The sequence below is a fragment of the Pelodiscus sinensis genome, chromosome 25 (assembly GCF_049634645.1).
Source record: "Pelodiscus sinensis isolate JC-2024 chromosome 25, ASM4963464v1, whole genome shotgun sequence".
NCBI lineage: Eukaryota > Metazoa > Chordata > Testudines > Trionychidae > Pelodiscus > Pelodiscus sinensis.
Window position 1 is genome coordinate 22,468,408 of NC_134735.1, and position 16,546 is coordinate 22,484,953.

The following is a 16,546-nucleotide window of genomic DNA, read 5'->3' on the forward strand; positions in this document are numbered from 1 at the left end:
GAATGCGGGGCAGGGGTTGGGGTGCGGGGTCTGGGGCGGGGGTTGGGGCGCAGGAGGGAATGCGGGGCGGGGGTTGGGGTGCGGGGTCTGGGGCGGGGGTTGGGGCGCAGGAGAGAATGCGGGGCGGGGGTTGGGGTGCGGGGGTTGGGGCGCAGGAGGGAATGCGGGGGAGTGGGGGCGGGGCCTAGGGCGGGGGTTGGGGGGCAGGAGAGAATGCGGGAGGGGTTGGGGGGCGGGGGTTGGGGTGCGGGGTCTGGGGCGGGGGTTGGGGCGCAGGAGAGAATGCGGGGCGGGGGTTGGGGTGCGGGGTTTGGGGCGCAGGAGGGAATGCAGGGGAGTGGGGGCGGGGCCTAGGGCGGGGGTTGGGGGGCAGGAGAGAATGCGGGAGGGGTTGGGGGGGGGTTGGGGGTGCGGGGTCTGGGGCGGGGGTTGGGGCGCAGGAGAGAATGCGGGGCGGGGGTTGGGGTGCGGGGTTTGGGGCGCAGGAGGGAATGCAGGGGAGTGGGGGCGGGGCCTAGGGCGGGGGTTGGGGGGCAGGAGAGAATGCGGGAGGGGTTGGGGGGCGGGGGTTGGGGGTGCGGGGTCTGGGGCGGGGGTTGGGGCGCAGGAGGGAATGCGGGGGAGTGGGGGCGGGGGTTGGGGTGCGGGGTTTGGGGCGCAGGAGGGAATGCGGGGGAGTGGGGGCGGGGCCTAGGGCGGGGGTTGGGGCGCAGGAGGGAATGCGGGGGAGTGGGGGCGGGGTCTAGGGCGGGGGTTGGGGCGCAGGAGGGAATGCGGGGGAGTGGGGGCGGGGTCTAGGGCGGGGGTTGGGGCGCAGGAGGGAATGCGGGGGAGTGGGGGCGGGGTCTAGGGCGGGGGTTGGGGCGCAGGAGGGAATGCGGGGGAGTGGGGGCGGGGTCTAGGGCGGGGGTTGGGGCGCAGGAGGGAATGCGGGGGAGTGGGGGCGGGGTCTAGGGCGGGGGTTGGGGCGCAGGAGGGAATGCGGGGGAGTGGGGGCGGGGTCTAGGGCGGGGGTTGGGGCGCAGGAGGGAATGCGGGGGAGTGGGGGCGGGGTCTAGGGCGGGGGTTGGGGCGCAGGAGGGAATGCGGGGGAGTGGGGGCGGGGTCTAGGGCGGGGGTTGGGGCGCAGGAGGGAATGCGGGGCAGTGGGGGCGGGGTCTAGGGCGGGGGTTGGGGCGCAGGAGGGAATGCGGGGCAGTGGGGGCGGGGTCTAGGGCGGGGGTTGGGGCGCAGGAGGGAATGCGGGGGAGTGGGGGCGGGGTCTAGGGCGGGGGTTGGGGCGCAGGAGGGAATGCGGGGGAGTGGGGGCGGGGTCTAGGGCGGGGGTTGGGGCGCAGGAGGGAATGCGGGGGAGTGGGGGCGGGGTCTAGGGCGGGGGTTGGGGCGCAGGAGGGAATGCGGGGGAGTGGGGGCGGGGTCTAGGGCGGGGGTTGGGGCGCAGGAGGGAATGCGGGGGAGTGGGGGCGGGGTCTAGGGCGGGGGTTGGGGCGCAGGAGGGAATGCGGGGGAGTGGGGGCGGGGTCTAGGGCGGGGGTTGGGGCGCAGGAGGGAATGCGGGGGAGTGGGGGCGGGGTCTAGGGCGGGGGTTGGGGCGCAGGAGGGAATGCGGGGGAGTGGGGGCGGGGTCTTGGGCGGGGGTTGGGACGCCGCCCGCCCGCTGCCTGTCGCACCCTTGCTCACTGCACCAAGCGCCAGCTGCGGGGCCGTGGGCACCTCTGCACCGCGCCCCCTTGGGGGGTCCGGCACTGCCTGTGCCTCAGCCACAGCCCAGGCAGCTCCCATTGGATAGAGGGAGCCAGTGGGGGCCGGGAAATAACCAGTAGACTTGACTGCATGATGAGCATTTGCATATCGGCTAGTCGGCTAGTCCCAGCCCTGGCGTGCAGGGGCACAGCACACAGGAAGCCTGCCTGAGGCTCCCTTGGGCCATGGGCCAGTGGCGGGCCAGGGGCTCGGCAGTCCAGGCTGGGGGCTTGGCTTGGCGGGGCGGGTCCGGGGGCTTGGCGTCCAGGCTGGGGGCTTGGCTTGGCGGGGCGGGTCCGGGGGCTTGGCGTCCAGGCTGGGGGCTGGGGGGGCCCGGGGGCTTGGCGTCCAGGCTGGGGGCTGGGAGGGCCCGGGGGCTTGGCGTCCAGGCTGGGGACTGGGAGGGCCCGGGGGCTTGGCGTCCAGGCTGGGGGCTGGGGGGGCCCGGGGGCTTGGCGTCCAGGCTGGGGGCTGGGAGGGCCCGGGGGCTTGGCGTCCAGGCTGGGGGCTGGGAGGGCCCGGGGGCTTGGCGTCCAGGCTGGGGGCTGGGAGGGCCCGGGGGCTTGGCGTCCAGGCTGGGGGCTGGGAGGGCCCGGGGGCTTGGCGTCCAGGCTGGGGGCTGGGAGGGCCCGGGGGCTTGGCGTCCAGGCTGGGGGCTGGGGGGGTCCGGGGGCTTGGCGTCCAGGCTGGGGGCTGGGGGGGCCCGGGGGCTTGGCGTCCAGGCTGGGGGCTGGGGGGGCCCGGGGGCTTGGCGTCCAGGCTGGGGGCTGGGAGGGCCCAGGGGCTTGGCGTCCAGGCTGGGGGCTTGGCTTGGCGGGGCGGGTCCGGGGGCTTGGCGTCCAGGCTGGGGGCTGGGAGGGCCCGGGGGCTTGGCGTCCAGGCTGGGGGCTGGGAGGGCCCGGGGGCTTGGCGTCCAGGCTGGGGACTGGGAGGGCCCGGGGGCTTGACAGGCCGGTCCGGGGGCTTGGCGGGGAGGATCCGGGGGCTGTATTTTGCTTGCCCCTGCTTTAGACTAACACATCTGCAGTACTGTTGGCCTAGCAGGAAGGGTGCACACTCTGGTAGCCATGGCTGAGCGTGTAAACCTCTGGAATCAAATTCACGTCTTGGGTCTCCCGGAGCCTGTGCAGGCCGTTTGCAGAGGCAGGTGGCCTTTGCCCAGTCGCTCTGTCAGATTCCTCCCTGCCAGCCTGTGTCCCAGGGCACAGGAACGAGTCGCTTTCCTTTCACTCGCTCAGCCTGTGACCAGCCCTGGGCTGTTCCTGTGGCCACAGCCGGAGCGCTCAGAGCCGGCAGCGCCTCGGGCGTAAGGCAGGGGGGTGACCCGCTGCTGCTCTGCCTTCCAGCTGTGGACTCTCCCGCTACAAGAGGGGAGCCTTTGTTTGGGCGGCAGAGCGAGCGCTGGTGTGCAGGGGATCCAGCGCTCAGGGCACTTTGGCTGTAGACTCAGCTGCCTCCCTGGTGCATCAGCCCTAGCTCGTTTTGTGGGGTCCACAAGGCCTCAGACAAGCCTGCAGGGTCGCTTCTCAGCGGCTCCTCGCTATTCATTGCACAGGACACTTGTTTTGCAGCATCCCCTGAGAAAGAAGACCGTTCACACGAGGGTTAAAGACATCGGCACACACAATGGGAAGCGACTGTCTAGGACGGAGTCCTGCAGGGAGGGATCTAGGGCTCAGAGTGGACCTCAAACAAAATATGAGTCACCACTGTGATGCTGTGGCACCTTAGAGACTAACTGAAGTGTAGGAGCATAAGCTTTCGTGGGCAAAGACCCACTTCGTCAGATGCATGGGTCTTTGCCCACGAAAGCTTATGCTCCTACACTTCAGTTAGTCTCTAAGGTGCCACAGGACTCCTCGTCGCTTTTGCAGATTCAGACTAACACGGCGACCCCTCTGATACTTGACACTGTGATGCTGTTGCAAAAAAAGCAAATGTGATTCTGAGCTGCATTAACAGGAGTGTTGTGAGCAAGACACGAGACGTCATTGTTCTGCTCTGCTCTGCTCTGCTCTGCGCAGATCAGGCCTCAGTTGGAGTATTGTGTCCAGTTCTGGGCACCACGTTTCAGGGAACGTGGAGAAATTGCAGAAGGTCCAGAGAAGAGCAACGAGAATGATTAAAGGCCTACAGGGAAGACATGCGCAGCTTGACCTGCTGCTCACAAACAGGGAGGAGCTAATAGGGGAAGTGGAGGTGGGTGACAACCTGAGCTGCAATGACCATGAGATGGCAGATTTCAGGATCCTGACCAAAGGAAGAAAAGAGAGTAGTAAAATACACACCTTGGACTTCAGAAGAGCAGACTTTGACTCCCTCAGAGAACTGATGGGCGGAATCCCCTGGGATGTTAACATGAAGGGGGAAGGAGTCCAGGACAGCTGGCAGTATTTTAAAGAAGCCTTATTGAAGGCACAGAAAGAAACCATCCTGATGCGTAGCAAGAGAGGCAAACCTGGTAGGAGACCGGATTGGCTTACAGGGGAAATCCTTGGTGAACTTAAGCACAAAAAGGAAGCTTACAGAAAGTGGAAACTTGGACAGATGACTAGGGAGGAGCATAAATATATTGCTCGAGAATGCAGGGGAGTTATCAGGAAGGCGAAAGTACAATTGGAATTTCAGCTGGCAAGGGATGTGAAAGGGAACAAGAAAGGTTTCTACAGGCATGTAGCAATAAGAGGGTGATCAGAGAGGGTTTGGGGCCCTACTGGATGAGGGAGGTAACCTAGTGACAGATGATGTGGGGAAAGCTGAAGTACTCAATGCTTTCTTTGCCTCTGTCTTCACGGACAAGGTCAGCCCCCAGACTACTGCACTAGGCAACGCAGTATGGGAAGGAGGTGGGCAGCGTTCAGTGGAGAAAGAACAGGTTAGGAGCTATTTAGAAAAGCTAAACGTACACAAATCCATGGGCCTGGATTTGGCAAATGTCACTGCGGAGCCTTTGGCCATTATCTTTGAAAACTCGTGGAGATCAGGAGAGATCCTGGATGACTGGAAAAAGGCAAATGCAAGTGCCCATCTTTAAAAAAGGGAAGGACAATCCAGGGAACTACAGACCAGTCAGCCTCACCTCAGTCCCCAGAAAAATCATGGAGGGGCTCCTCAAGGAATCCATTTTGAAACACTTGGAAGAGAGGAAAGTGATCAGGAATAGTCAACATGGATTCACAAAGGGCAAGTTGTGCCTGACCAATCTGATTGGCTTCTATGATGAGGTAACTGGCTCAGTGGACGTGGGAAAGTCAGTGGATGTGATATACCTTGACTTTAGCAAGGCTTTTGATACGGGATCCCACAAGATTCTTGTCAGCAAGTTAAGGGAGTATGGATTGGATAAATGGACGGTAAGATGGACAGTAAGATGGCTAGAAGGCCGGGCCCAGCAGGTAGTGATCAACAGCTCGATATCAGGATGGTGATCGTCGGTTTCTAGTGGAGTGCCCCAAGGATCAGTTCTTGGACCAGTTTTATTCAACATCTTTATTAATGACCTGGATGAGGGGATGGATTGCACCCTCAGAAGTGTGCGGATGACACTAAGCTGGGGGGAGAGGTAGATACGCTGGAGGGCAGGGATAGGGTCCAGAGTGACCTGGACAAATTAGAGGATTGGGCCAAAAGAAATCTGATGAGGTTCAACAAGGACAAGTGTAGACAGAAGAATCCCAAGCATTGTTACAGGCTGGGGACTGACTGGCTAGGTAGCAGTTCTGCAGAAAAGGACCAGGGGATTCCAGTGGATGAGAAGCTGGATATGAATCAACAGTGTGTCCTTGTAGCCAAGAGGGCTAATGGCATATGAGGGTGCATTAGGAGGAGCATTGCCAGCAGATCCAGAGAAGTGATTATTCCCCTTTATTCAGCACCAGTGAGGCCACATCTGGAGTGTTTCATCCAGTTCTGGGCATCCCACTATAGAAAGGTCGTGGACACATTGGAGAGGGTCCAGTGGAGGGCGACCAAAATGCTGAGGGGGCTGGAGCACATGACCTCTGAGGAGAGGCTGAGGGAGTTGGGCTTGTTTAGTCTGCAGAAGAGCAGAGTGAGGGGGGATTTGATAGCAGCCTTCAGCTCCCTGCAGGGGGGTTCCAGAGAGGCTGGAGAGAGGCTGTTCTCAGTGGGGGCAGGTGGCAGAACAAGGAGCAATGGGCTCAAGTTGCAGTGGGGCAGGTCCAGGTTGGAGATTAGGAAAAACTATTTTATTAGGTGGGTGGGGAAGCGCTGGGCTGGGTTCCCCTGGGAGGGGGTGGAATCTCCATCCCTGGAGGTGTTTAAGTCCCGGCTTGACAGAGCCCTGGCTGGGATGGTTTATTTGGGGTTGCTCCTGCTTTGGGCAGGGGCTGGACTCGATGACTCCTGAGGACTCTGCCCGCACTAGGATTCTAGGACTCTAAAACTGAAAGAGCTGGGCTTGTTCAGTTTGGAAAGGAGATGACTGAGGGGACATGAGAGCGGCTTTCAGGTACCTAAAATGGTGTCACAAGGAGGGAGAAAAATTGTTTTTCCCTGCCTCTGAGGACAGGGCAGGAAGCAAGGGACTTCCACAGCAGCAAGGGAGGTTCAGGTTGGACATTAGGAAAAACTTCCTGCCTGTCAGGGGGGTTAAACACTGGGATAAATTGCCTGGGGGTTGTGGAATCCCCATCCCTGGGGATATTGAAGAGCAGGTTGGACAGACACCTGTCATCAATGATGTTGACGGTGCTTGGTCCTGCCGTGAGGGGAGGGGACGGGACTCGATGCCTCTCGAGGTCCCTTCCAGACCCAGAGTTCTCTGTTTCTGTGATTTGTCGGGTGGGTGCAGGACACAACACAGTTCAGGTGTCCGCTGTACCTCACGGAGCCGGGCCTGTCATGCGCTGCAGGTGGAAGGCTGGGCCCACCGTGTCATGTCAGCACCTCCTGCTGGTCAGGCTGGAGGCTTCGGCGCGCTTGGAGGGTTTGCTGTCCAGATACTTGTATTCTGTGCTGGGACTGGTGCTTTTGATTCCCTTCGTCTCTGGACTAGACGTAAGCAAGGTCTGGCAGTTCCAGGCCTGTAGCTGGCACTGATGAGTCAAAGACCTGGCTGAGGGCCACAGATTGGTCTCGTGTGCGACACGGTGAGATGTGGGCTTGCCAGGCTTGGGTGCACTGCATGCCTGCTGCTCTTTCAGCCCGCACACGCACTACACAGCAGCACCAGCGCTGCCCTCTGGGCTGCTCCGGCCTCCAGCCCCCAGGAGACCCAGGGCAGCATGGGGTGCATCTGGAGCCAGGAAAGGCCCAGCTGAGGAGACCGTCTTTCCTCGGTTTCTCTCCTCGGTAGGCAGGCGTCTTTCCGAGAAATTCAAGGAAATTAATGCAGCAAAAATCTTTCTTCAGCATCCCAGGAAGGAAATTCATTTTCCTGGAGAGCTTCAGTTCCTGGCCCCTCCTGCCAGCGTGGCGGCGGGTTCAGCCAAACAGCCGGGTTTAAGGGATGCACGTCTTGTAACGTGTGTGTCCAGCCTCCTGCCTCAGATCATTGGGGGCAGCCCTGGGTCACATGCAGCCACCAGGGTCCGGGGGGCCAGGAGACAGTTTCTTTGCCTTTGCCCATGCACAGGGCTGCCAGATGCTGCTGGTTGCCATCTGTGTCTCCCTGCCAGAGTAACCAGAGAGCTACGCAGGGAAGCCGGGCTCCATGAAGCGAGGCTTGTGCGCATTGCTCACTGGGGAGGCCAGCGTGCAGTAACTGATGAGCTGGACTGCATCGGAGGCAGCACGATGGGGCAGGGGTGGAAGCGGGAGCCGGCTTGTACGATGGCTCTCAGCGTGTGCCAGCTCCATGGGGTTCACTCAGCTGGGGAGTGGGGGTTCATGTCAGTGGATGCTAAGGGGAGGGAAGAGCAGGAAAGGACAAAGTGCTACCCCAGAGTTCCAGCTCCCGCCCGGCGTGGATTTGGGGAGCTCTTCCAGATCTTGTCCAGCACGAGTGACTTTCCGGTCTTGCCTGCGAGTGGCAGACAAAGGAAGGTGCCGATGGGCGCATGTGAGAGGGCAGGCCCAAGGATGTGAAATATCGATTTACTAGCCAAGTAGTGGATGGATTTTCATCGACTAGTCAATAGGAATGTGGATTCCTCCTTTGAATGTGCAGGAGCCTCTGGTGTTGGCCGTCCAGCTCCCTTCTCTGTAGGGGCTCTTGTACCTTTCAGAGAAGGGTGTGGAACTCGCGTGTAGCTGGGGCCGGGGGAATCACACGGGTGCCGGCTTCAAAATGTGCAAGAGTCCCCAGCAGGAGCTCTTGTGCATTTCGCAGCGGGAGTGCCTGCGTGGAGCCCGAGGTCAGCTGGCGCTGTGAAGTGCCACGTGGAACCGGGGTCAGCTCGGGACTCCCCAGCTGAGTCCGGGTTCTGCGGAAATGCCACATGGAGCCTGGGTTCAGGTAGGGAGTCCCCAGCTGACCCTGGGCTCCACGCGGCCCTGCCACTTTGAAATGCTGCTGCGGCGTTTGCAAGGGGCAGCGCCGCACAGCTGATCCCGGGCTCTGTGGTGCTGCCCCTTTGAAACGCCGCCGTGGGGCTTCAAAGCAGCAGCGCTGCACCGAGCCCTCACCGGGCCCCCTCTTCCCCCTTTCGCTGTCTCGAGCGTCAGCTCGTCGACTAGTCCTTAGCACCCTGTCAGGACGGCACTGGTGTAGCTGCTGCAAAAGAAGCAGGTAGCGTGCACCTCTCGGCACAGGCCATAGCAGCAGGGCTGATGCTAGGCAGGCAGCGCTCGGCCCCATGGGTCTGGTTTCCCACAGGACGCTGGTCTTTCGAATTGGGCCCCTCACTGCAGCTTGGTGCCTTACAGGTGAAACCTTTGTTCTGGGAGACGGGCTCCCAGGTCCCCTGGAGCCTCGCCTGGACCCCCTGGACTCCGCCTTGAACTCTGTCAACTCATCCAGCCCCAGGAGGAACTCCAGAGACTACCGCTTGCAGGGATACAGGCATCTGCACCAGCCCTCTAGCCTCACCCAGGGCAACGCCTCTGCCTTGCGGAGGCTAAGCTCTGTGGGTAAGTCCCTTCGTTTGGCAGCCCAGAGCGCTGCCAGCTCCCGTAACGTCGCCCGATGCCGGCCCGTCCCTGCGGCTGCTCTCTGCCCTCCCCGGCAGCGTGTGCGCCCAGCGGCGTGGGGCCGGCTGGCGACGTGCATTCAGTGCAAGGAGGAGCAGGCGGCCGGGTGTGCGGGCAGGAGCAGTTCAGGTGAACCGATTGCTGCGTGGATGGGCTTTGGGGTGATCGCCGCGTGCACTGGGAGCAGCTGGGCCGGGGAGAGCTGACTGGCTGAGTCCTGCATGAGGCCGAGGCGGGCAGGGAAGCTGGTGGGTGCAGGGAATCAGCATGTGGCCAGCCCCACTCGGTGAGAGAGGGCGCGTCGCCCTTCGGCCAGCAGCAGGGCAGCGCCTGAGGGCTCTGGGGTGGCGCCGCGGTGGCCGGCCTGGCGGGGCACAGACGGGAGCTGGGGGCAGCATGTGCTAACGTGGAGACTCAGTAGCACAGAAAGGCTGTGCACCAGGACAGGCAGGGAGAGCCGGCCTGGGACGTGGGACCGGCCAGAGGCTGGAGCTGATCCAGTGGGGGGGAGCCAGTGGAGCCCTGGTGGGAGAGGCCGGGAGGGGACCTTGTCATGACTCCTTCCCCATTCTGGTATGATAAATGCAGAAGTGGGGGCCAGCAAGTGTACCCCAAAGCCTTATCTACCAGGCTTTGGTATAAAAATTCCCCCAAAATCTTAAAAACCTACATCTTGGGAATAAAACTTCCGCTGCCACCACCCAAATGTTGATAAAGAAATCAGGGGAAAGAGCATTTGGGAAATCTTACCCCTAAAATAAAAATCAAGGCACCAATTAACCACTGCCAGGTTAATAAAAAGAAAAGAAAGAACCTTTATTATTACAACAATATTCCTGTTGCAACCATCATGACTAGATAGGGAGGTAACAAAATATACTCCTGGAGAAACTCCATGGGCCTAGAACTGCCTCACCCGCCGGCCCCTTCCCTCCCCTGCGGCCCCGGTATCCTGCCCCTCCCACCAGCTCCCTGCCCCACCCGCCGGCCCCTTCCCGCCCCTGCGGCCCTCACTCCCTGCCCTGCCCGCCGGCCCCGGCTCCCCTCCGCACTAACAGGCTCCTCCTGCCCTGTCTCGTTTTCCCCTCAGGCTCTGACAGGTACCTGGGCCTGCGGGAGGCCTCACGGCTGAGCAGCCGAGACCCGACTTCCTGGACAGTGGAGGACGTGATGCATTTTGTCCGAGAGGCTGATCCACAGCTGGGCCCCCACGCTGAGCTCTTTCGGAAACACGTAACTATCCCTCTGTGTGTCCCGCTGGCGTAACGCGGGCGCCCCCCCCCCGACACTTCCTGGTGTTTGGCGAGGTCTGGCCCAGCCTGCCCCCCTCGGAGCTGGCATCCCAGGAGCGGAAGCGGCTGCACAGCTGCGTGTGGTCCTGTGAGCCAGGGCAGAGCAGGCAGTGAGCCGGGCCGGCCTCCCCGCGCCCCTGGACTGAGCCCGGCCGCGCCTCCCTTCTGTCTTTGCTGAAATAATGGTCACCCCGGAGCCCTGGGATTCCCCTCCCCGCAGGGCACTGCCCCCACGTGGCGAGTCCCCGGGAATGGCGGCCAGTGCCAAGTTCCCGTCCGCGTGTCTCTGTTGAACCTAAAGCCGTGGCCGTGGCCGAGCCGCTCGAGTCTGCAGCCACGTGGTGCCCCCCTGCCGGGTGCTGGGGGGGAGGCCTCCAGCTGGGGGTCCCCGCAAGGGAAGTTGGCTCAGACTTTCCCAAACCTGCCCCTGCTGGGTGGAGCCGAAAGGGGGGGCCAGAGCCTGGCCGCACTGGGCTGAGCACCTGGCTGGGACCTCAGCTCGGCTTTGGGCCCTCGTGCCCCAGGGGATTCCTGACAGCTCCTCTTGCCCCCTGGAGAGCTTTGCTGCCTCTTGGCTGTGTGTGTGTGTGCGTGCGCGGGGGTGTGTGTGTGCGTGCGTGTGCGGGTGTGTGTGTGCGCGCGTGTGCGGGTGTGTGTGTGCGTGCGCGCGTGCGCGTGTGTGCGTGCGTGCGTGTATGTGTGTGCGCGTGTGCGGGTGTGTGTGTGTGCGCGCGTGTGCGGGTGTGTGTGTGCGGGTGTGTGTGTGTGCGCGCGTGTGCGGGTGTGTGTGTGCGTGCGCGCGTGTGTGCGTGCGTGCGTGTGTGTGTGTGCGCGTGTGCGGGTGTGTGTGTGTGCGCGCGTGCGCGGGGGGGTGTGTGTGTGTGCGGGTGCGTGTGTGTGTGTGTGCGGGTGCGTGTGTGTGCGGGTGTGTGCGGGTGTGTGTGTGTGCGCGCGTGTGCGTGCGTGCGTGTGTGTGTGCGCGCGTGTGCGGGTGTGTGTGTGTGCGCGTGTGTGTGTGTGTGTGCGTGTGCGGGGGGTGTGTGTGCGTGCGCAGGTGTGTGTGTGTGTGCGCGTGCGGGGGTGTGAGTGTGTGTGCGCGCGCGCGCGTGCGGGGGGGTGTGTGTGTGCGCGTCCGGGGGTGTGTGTGTGTGTGTGCGTGCGCGGGTGTGTGTGCGCGCGTGCGGGGCTGTGTGTGTGCACGTGCGAGGGTGCGTGTGTGTGTGCGTGTGCGCATGTGCGTGTGTGTGTGCGGGTGTGTGCGCGCGCGAGTGGGGGTGTGCGTGCGGGGGTGTGTGTGTATGTTTGCGGGGGGGGTGTGCAGTTGTGTGTACGTGTCTGTGTGCGTGTTGTGTGTGGGTGTGCAGGTGCGTGCGGGGGTGTGTGTGTATGTTTGCGGGGGGGGTGTGCAGTTGTGTGTACGTGTCTGTGTGCGTGTTGTGTGTGGGTGTGCAGGTGCGTGCGGGGGTGTGTGTGTATGTTTGCAGGGGGTGTGTGCAGTTGTGTGTACGTGTCTGTGTGCGTGTTGTGTGTGGGTGTGCAGGTGCGTGCGGGGGTGTGTGTGTATGTTTGCGGGGGTGTGTGTGCAGTTGTGTGTACGTGTCTGTGTGCGTGTTGTGTGTGGGTGTGCAGGTGTGTGCGGGCGTGTGTGCATGTGTGTGAGGGTGTCTGCGTGCTGACGTGTCTTTGCGCGGGCACGTGTGCATGTGCACGTGGGGGTGGGGGTGCGCATGTGTATGGGTGTTGGAGCGTGTGCATGTGCACAGGCATGTGTGTACGCGTGTGGGGGGCGTGTGTGTGAAGGTGTATGTGTGTGCACGTGTGCGTGGGTGTCTGCGTGCAGTGTGTGTGCACGGGGGCTTGTGCAGGCTGCTCCCGGGCGCCTCCCTCGGGACAGAGCGAAACAAGCAGCGGCTGAGGTCACAGCTCTGCTCTGGAAGCCGGGGGCCCAGGTGCAGTTCCCGGCTGTGCCACTGAAGGGCTGGGTGACCCTGGGCAAGTCCCCTGCTCGCGGGCGGGGCTGCGGGCGGCGTGAGCGATGGGCGGGTGCTCGTGGCAGGCGAGCGATCGCCCTGAGTAAGCGCCGGAAGCAGCATCGCCCGCTGGCCTGTTCCAGGCGAATTCCCCGCCAGGCGCGGACGGGGGCCGTGGCAGTGAACAAGGCCACAAAGCGCCACCTCCGCTCTGCCCCGGCCGCCCCGAGAGCTGCCTGGGGGGCCGGCCGATCCTTTCGCCGTCCCGTTCCCCTTCGGACTTCCAGGCCTTTCCTCCAGAGGAGGGGGAGCCGCAGGCCTGGCTCCAGGAGACGCTGCCCGGACAGCAGGGGCCCGTCCAGGATGCCACTTGCCCTTCCACAGGCAGCCCAGGGCTGGTGAGGCGTGTGGGGGTGGAGAAGGCCCATCCCGCCTGCTTCCCAGCTGGGTTCTGAGCAGGCCCCTCCGGCCACGGATCACAGCTGGGAAGGGCCAGTCTGGCCGGTAGCTCTCTGGCCCCGCGTCGTGGGGTGAGCTCAGCAAACCGTCCCTTGTCCAGCCCAGCCCTCCGAACGCCCGTGGAGCAGAGCGCCAGCCCCGGGGCTCCCTGCGAGGAATCTCACGCTCCTTCGGGCCCCTACTCCTTCCTAAACTGCAGCCCCTCCCTGCCGGGCAGCGCCCCCGACCCCCTTCCCTGGGGCCCTGCCTGCCCTGTGGGGAGCGTGGGCCCCTCCTTTGGCCGGGGACATGGCTCCCCCAGGCGCTTGTTAGGCTGGCGTCAGACAGGAGCACTTGCAGGGGCTGCCGGGCCTGGAGAGCTGTGGGGAGGGAAGCTGCGCAGCCCAGAGCCAGCCTGAGTGTCGCCCCCGCCCCACACACCGGGTAGAGGCACCCGCCAGGGACTGGGCCGGACAGTGACCGGGGCCGTTTCTCGCCGGGGGGCACCGGGGCCGTTTCTCGCTGGGGCTGGGGGGCGCCGGGGCCGGAGCTGGTTCTTGCCGGGGCCGGGGGCTGACGGGGCCGGGGCCGTTCCTCACCGGGGGGCGCCGGGGCCGGAGCTGGTTCTTGCTGGGACTGGGGGGTGACAGGGCCAGAGGGCGACGGGGCCGGGGCCATTTCTCACCGGGGCCGGAGGGGCGACGGGGCTGGGGGGTGACGGGGCCGGAGCTGGTTCTTGCCGGGGCTGGGGGGTGACGGGGCCAGGGGGCGATGGGGCTGGGGCTGGGGGGTGACGGGGCCAGGGGGTGACGGGGCCGGGGCCGGGGGGTGACGGGGCTGGGGGGTGACGGGGCCGGGGGGCGATGGGGCTGGGGCCGGGGGGTGACGGGGCCAGGGGGTGACGGGGCCGGGGCCAGGGGGTGACGGGGCCGGAGCTGGTTCTTGCCGGGGCTGGGGGGCGACGGGGCTGGGGCCGGGGAGTGACAGGGCGGGGGGGTGACGGGGCCGGGGCCGTTTCTCACCGGGGCTGGGGGGTGACGGGGCCGGAGCTGGTTCTTGCCGGGGCTGGGGGGCGCCGGGGCCAGGGCCGTTTCTCACCGGGGCCGGGGGGTGACGGGGCCGGGGGGCGACGGGGCTGGGGCCGGGGGGCGACGGGGCTGGGGCCGGGGGGTGACGGGGCGGGGGGCGCCGGGGCCGGGGGGTGACGGGGCCGGGGGGTGACGGGGCGGGGGGCGCCGGGGCCGGGGGGTGACGGGGCGGGGGGGTGACGGGGCGGGGGGGCGCCGGGGTCGGCGCTGACCTTCTCTCCTCCCTGGCCAGGAGATCGACGGCAAGGCGCTGCTGCTGCTGCGGAGCGACATGATGATGAAGTACATGGGGCTGAAGCTGGGCCCGGCGCTGAAGCTCGGCAGCCACATCGACAAGCTGAAGCAGGGCAGGTTCTGAGGGGCCGCACGGGAGCGCCAGGGGCCTGGCAGGCAGCAGCGCCTCGGAGCACGGCCCGGCCCCGCTCAGCACGGTGGGCACCGGCCGGGGCAGAGCCAGACTCGCGGGCCCCGATGCAGAGAGAAGAACCTTCCTCGCTCAGCTGGCGCCCGGCGGCCACGTCCGCTCCCTCTGCCCGTGGCGGAGACGGCACGGCCCTGGCCTTGTCCCCTCCTCCCCCTGCGGGCGCCCGCGCCCCATGGACGGCTCTGCCGCAGACCCGCGGCCGCTGGGCAGGACGGGCGAGAGCCCAGCCCCTCGAGCGCTTACGGCCGTGAGGGGGCACCGGCCTGCTGGTCCTGTCGGCTGCGGCCGGCCCTTGGCGGGGCCTTTGTATTTATTTCTGCCACTGAGCGCTCGAGCAGGCGGGCGCCCCGGGGCCGGGCGAATTCTTCACAGGCCAGGAACCCGCAATGAAATGTTCTTGTGCCTCTTGCGAGGTGGCAGCCCCCGGCGCCCTTCCCCCGCCGCGTTAAGGTGCCTGGCCAGGCCCGCGGCACCGTCGGTCTCAGCAGCCGTCCCTGCGCCCCCGGCCTCCGTCAGATTTCCCTGCACTTACTGGGGTGCTTGAGCAGTGTCCCCGCCCCGCGGCTGGGAGGAACTGAGCCAAGTGCGCCAGGCCTGCCGGGGCGGGAGCAGGCTGTGTCCCTGCCTGGCGTGTGGCAAGCAGAGGGAAGAGCTGCCTTGCCCCAGGGGGCCCAGGGGTCAGCTCAGCGGCCTGGCAGGGCATGGGGGTGGCCTGCTGCCTGCATCCGGCAATGGGGCCGGAGGCAGGGCCGGCCCGTCACAAGCACTCCTCTCCCACCAGGGGCTCGGGTCAAGGGGCCCTGCCCCCCAGGAATGACGCCAGACGTAGGAGAGGCTCTTGGTACAAGCTGGTCTCTGCTGAGGCCCAGCAGCTGTGCCCAGCGCAGCACGCCTGATGGGGCGAGGCAGCACCAGCCCAGGTGCCTCGGTTTCCCCTCCCTTTGCGGCTGCCCAGGTGCAGGCCGGCACTCGCCTCTGGCTGGCTTTGGCGGGTGGTTCGAGAGCCCGGCGCCGGCTGCTGCCGCCCCTGGGCATGGTGAGGAGGGGCCTGCCCCTGCTCAGCCGCCCCACGCGGATTAGGAGCCACCGGCAGCCTCTGGCCCGTTCCTGCTGCTCCATGGCTCTGCTTCCCCTGGGCCACAGCCCTCCAGCTGGGCACCGCAGGGAATTGGCAGGGGCTGGTCCTTCCCAGGCCTGAGCGGGGCTGCGAGCATTGCTCCTGGCTTGGGGGCCCTTTCCAGCCTGGCTCTGCCCACCCGCTGTGCACGTCCCCCGTGGGCCCCTGCTCGCTCGCTGGCAGGTAACTGGGCTCAGCCTGTTCCGGGGCAAGTGTCAGCCCGGCTGGCAGGGCCCGAGTGCTCTGGGAGCCGCACTGCCCCTCTCAGGGCATCGGCCTGCTGCTAAGCACAGGGGTGGGCCCGGGGGCACCAGCCTGCACCGCCGTGCCGGGGGGGGGGGGGGCACCGTCTCAGGCTGGGCCAAGGGATTTTGCCCCTCCCCAGCCTGTAGCCTGCTCCGTGCGGTACGTGACGGGATGGCCCGGAGGGCACGGAGTTGGCGCTGGGACGGCTGCCGCCTGCACTGGCGACCCCAGGGATAGCAGAGCAACCCCCCTGCCTCTGCCCCGACACCCTCCTCCCCGGGCGCCGCTCGTCTCTCCTCCCCCGAGCCTCGTTGCCCCTCAAAGGGTCCTGGTATCCGCGTCTCCCCTCCTCTGCCTCATCCCCAGTGTCCGTCTGCCCTGCCCCATCCCTCTACCCACCCGCCATCCTGCCCCATTCCTCTGCCCCATCCCTGAGCCCACCCACCCCTCCCCCAATCTATCCCATGCCAGCCCTCACGCTCCTGTGGCCACCCTGTTCCCCTTTACCCCGTCACCCTGCCACCACCCCAACCCTTGGCAGCTCTCCCTCCCCACTCTGCATCCACTTCAGCCTGTCTAGGCCTCCTGCCCCTCACCTGGATCTGCCTGAGGATGCCGGTTTCGGCTGCTGCCTCAGCCGGGGGGTTCCTGGCTGCGCGTGCCCCTGACCTCGCTGGAGGAGTCATTCGCGGCCCACGTGCAGCTGTCTGAGCCCCTGGCAGCCACTGGCCTCGTGCGCTTCCTCTTGGCTGCTTCATGGCCCGTTTGGGCTGCAGCGCTCGGCCCCTGGCCCACACACTAGAACCCCCCAGGCAGGCGCGAGGGGCTCTGGGCCCCCGGCAGGAAGGGCTGTGGCCGCGAGAGGGGAAAGCGAGGGAGCCAAGGGGGAGGCCGAGGTTCCTTTGGGCACAGGACGGGCTGGAAGCAGGCTTGGATTTCTGCACAGGAAGCAGCCGGCTGCTGTTGGGTCCCCTCTGTGCAGGGAGGCCAAGCCGTGTACATGCTTTGTAAATAAACAGGATTGCACCAAAGAACAGACCCGTCTCCCTCATCCGTCTCGCTCCCGCGGGGCCAGCCCAGGAGCGCCCTGGCTGCCGGCGGGCCCTGAGGCCTGGCGTGGCTACAGGTGCCCGGGG

At 65.4% G+C, this 16,546-nt stretch overlaps 1 protein-coding gene across 7 annotated transcripts in view; it reads left to right on the top strand.

The window, feature by feature from the left end:
• Positions 1 to 16,444, top strand: part of SCMH1 (Scm polycomb group protein homolog 1) — a 128,640-nt gene extending 112,196 nt beyond the window's left edge. For 6 of the 7 annotated variants that reach the window (XM_075908619.1, XM_075908621.1, XM_075908622.1 and 3 more), the window contains 3 exons: positions 8,572 to 8,775; positions 9,926 to 10,068; positions 13,856 to 16,444. In XM_075908619.1, coding sequence (XP_075764734.1) covers positions 8,572 to 8,775; positions 9,926 to 10,068; positions 13,856 to 13,981 — 473 coding nt within the window. In that variant the 3' untranslated portion in view covers positions 13,982 to 16,444. Of the gene's footprint in view, positions 1 to 8,571; positions 8,776 to 9,925; positions 10,069 to 13,855 lie in introns of those variants that run through there. The other variant, XR_012897576.1, reaches the window with a different exon arrangement.
• The last annotated feature ends 102 nt before the right edge of the window (positions 16,445 to 16,546 follow it).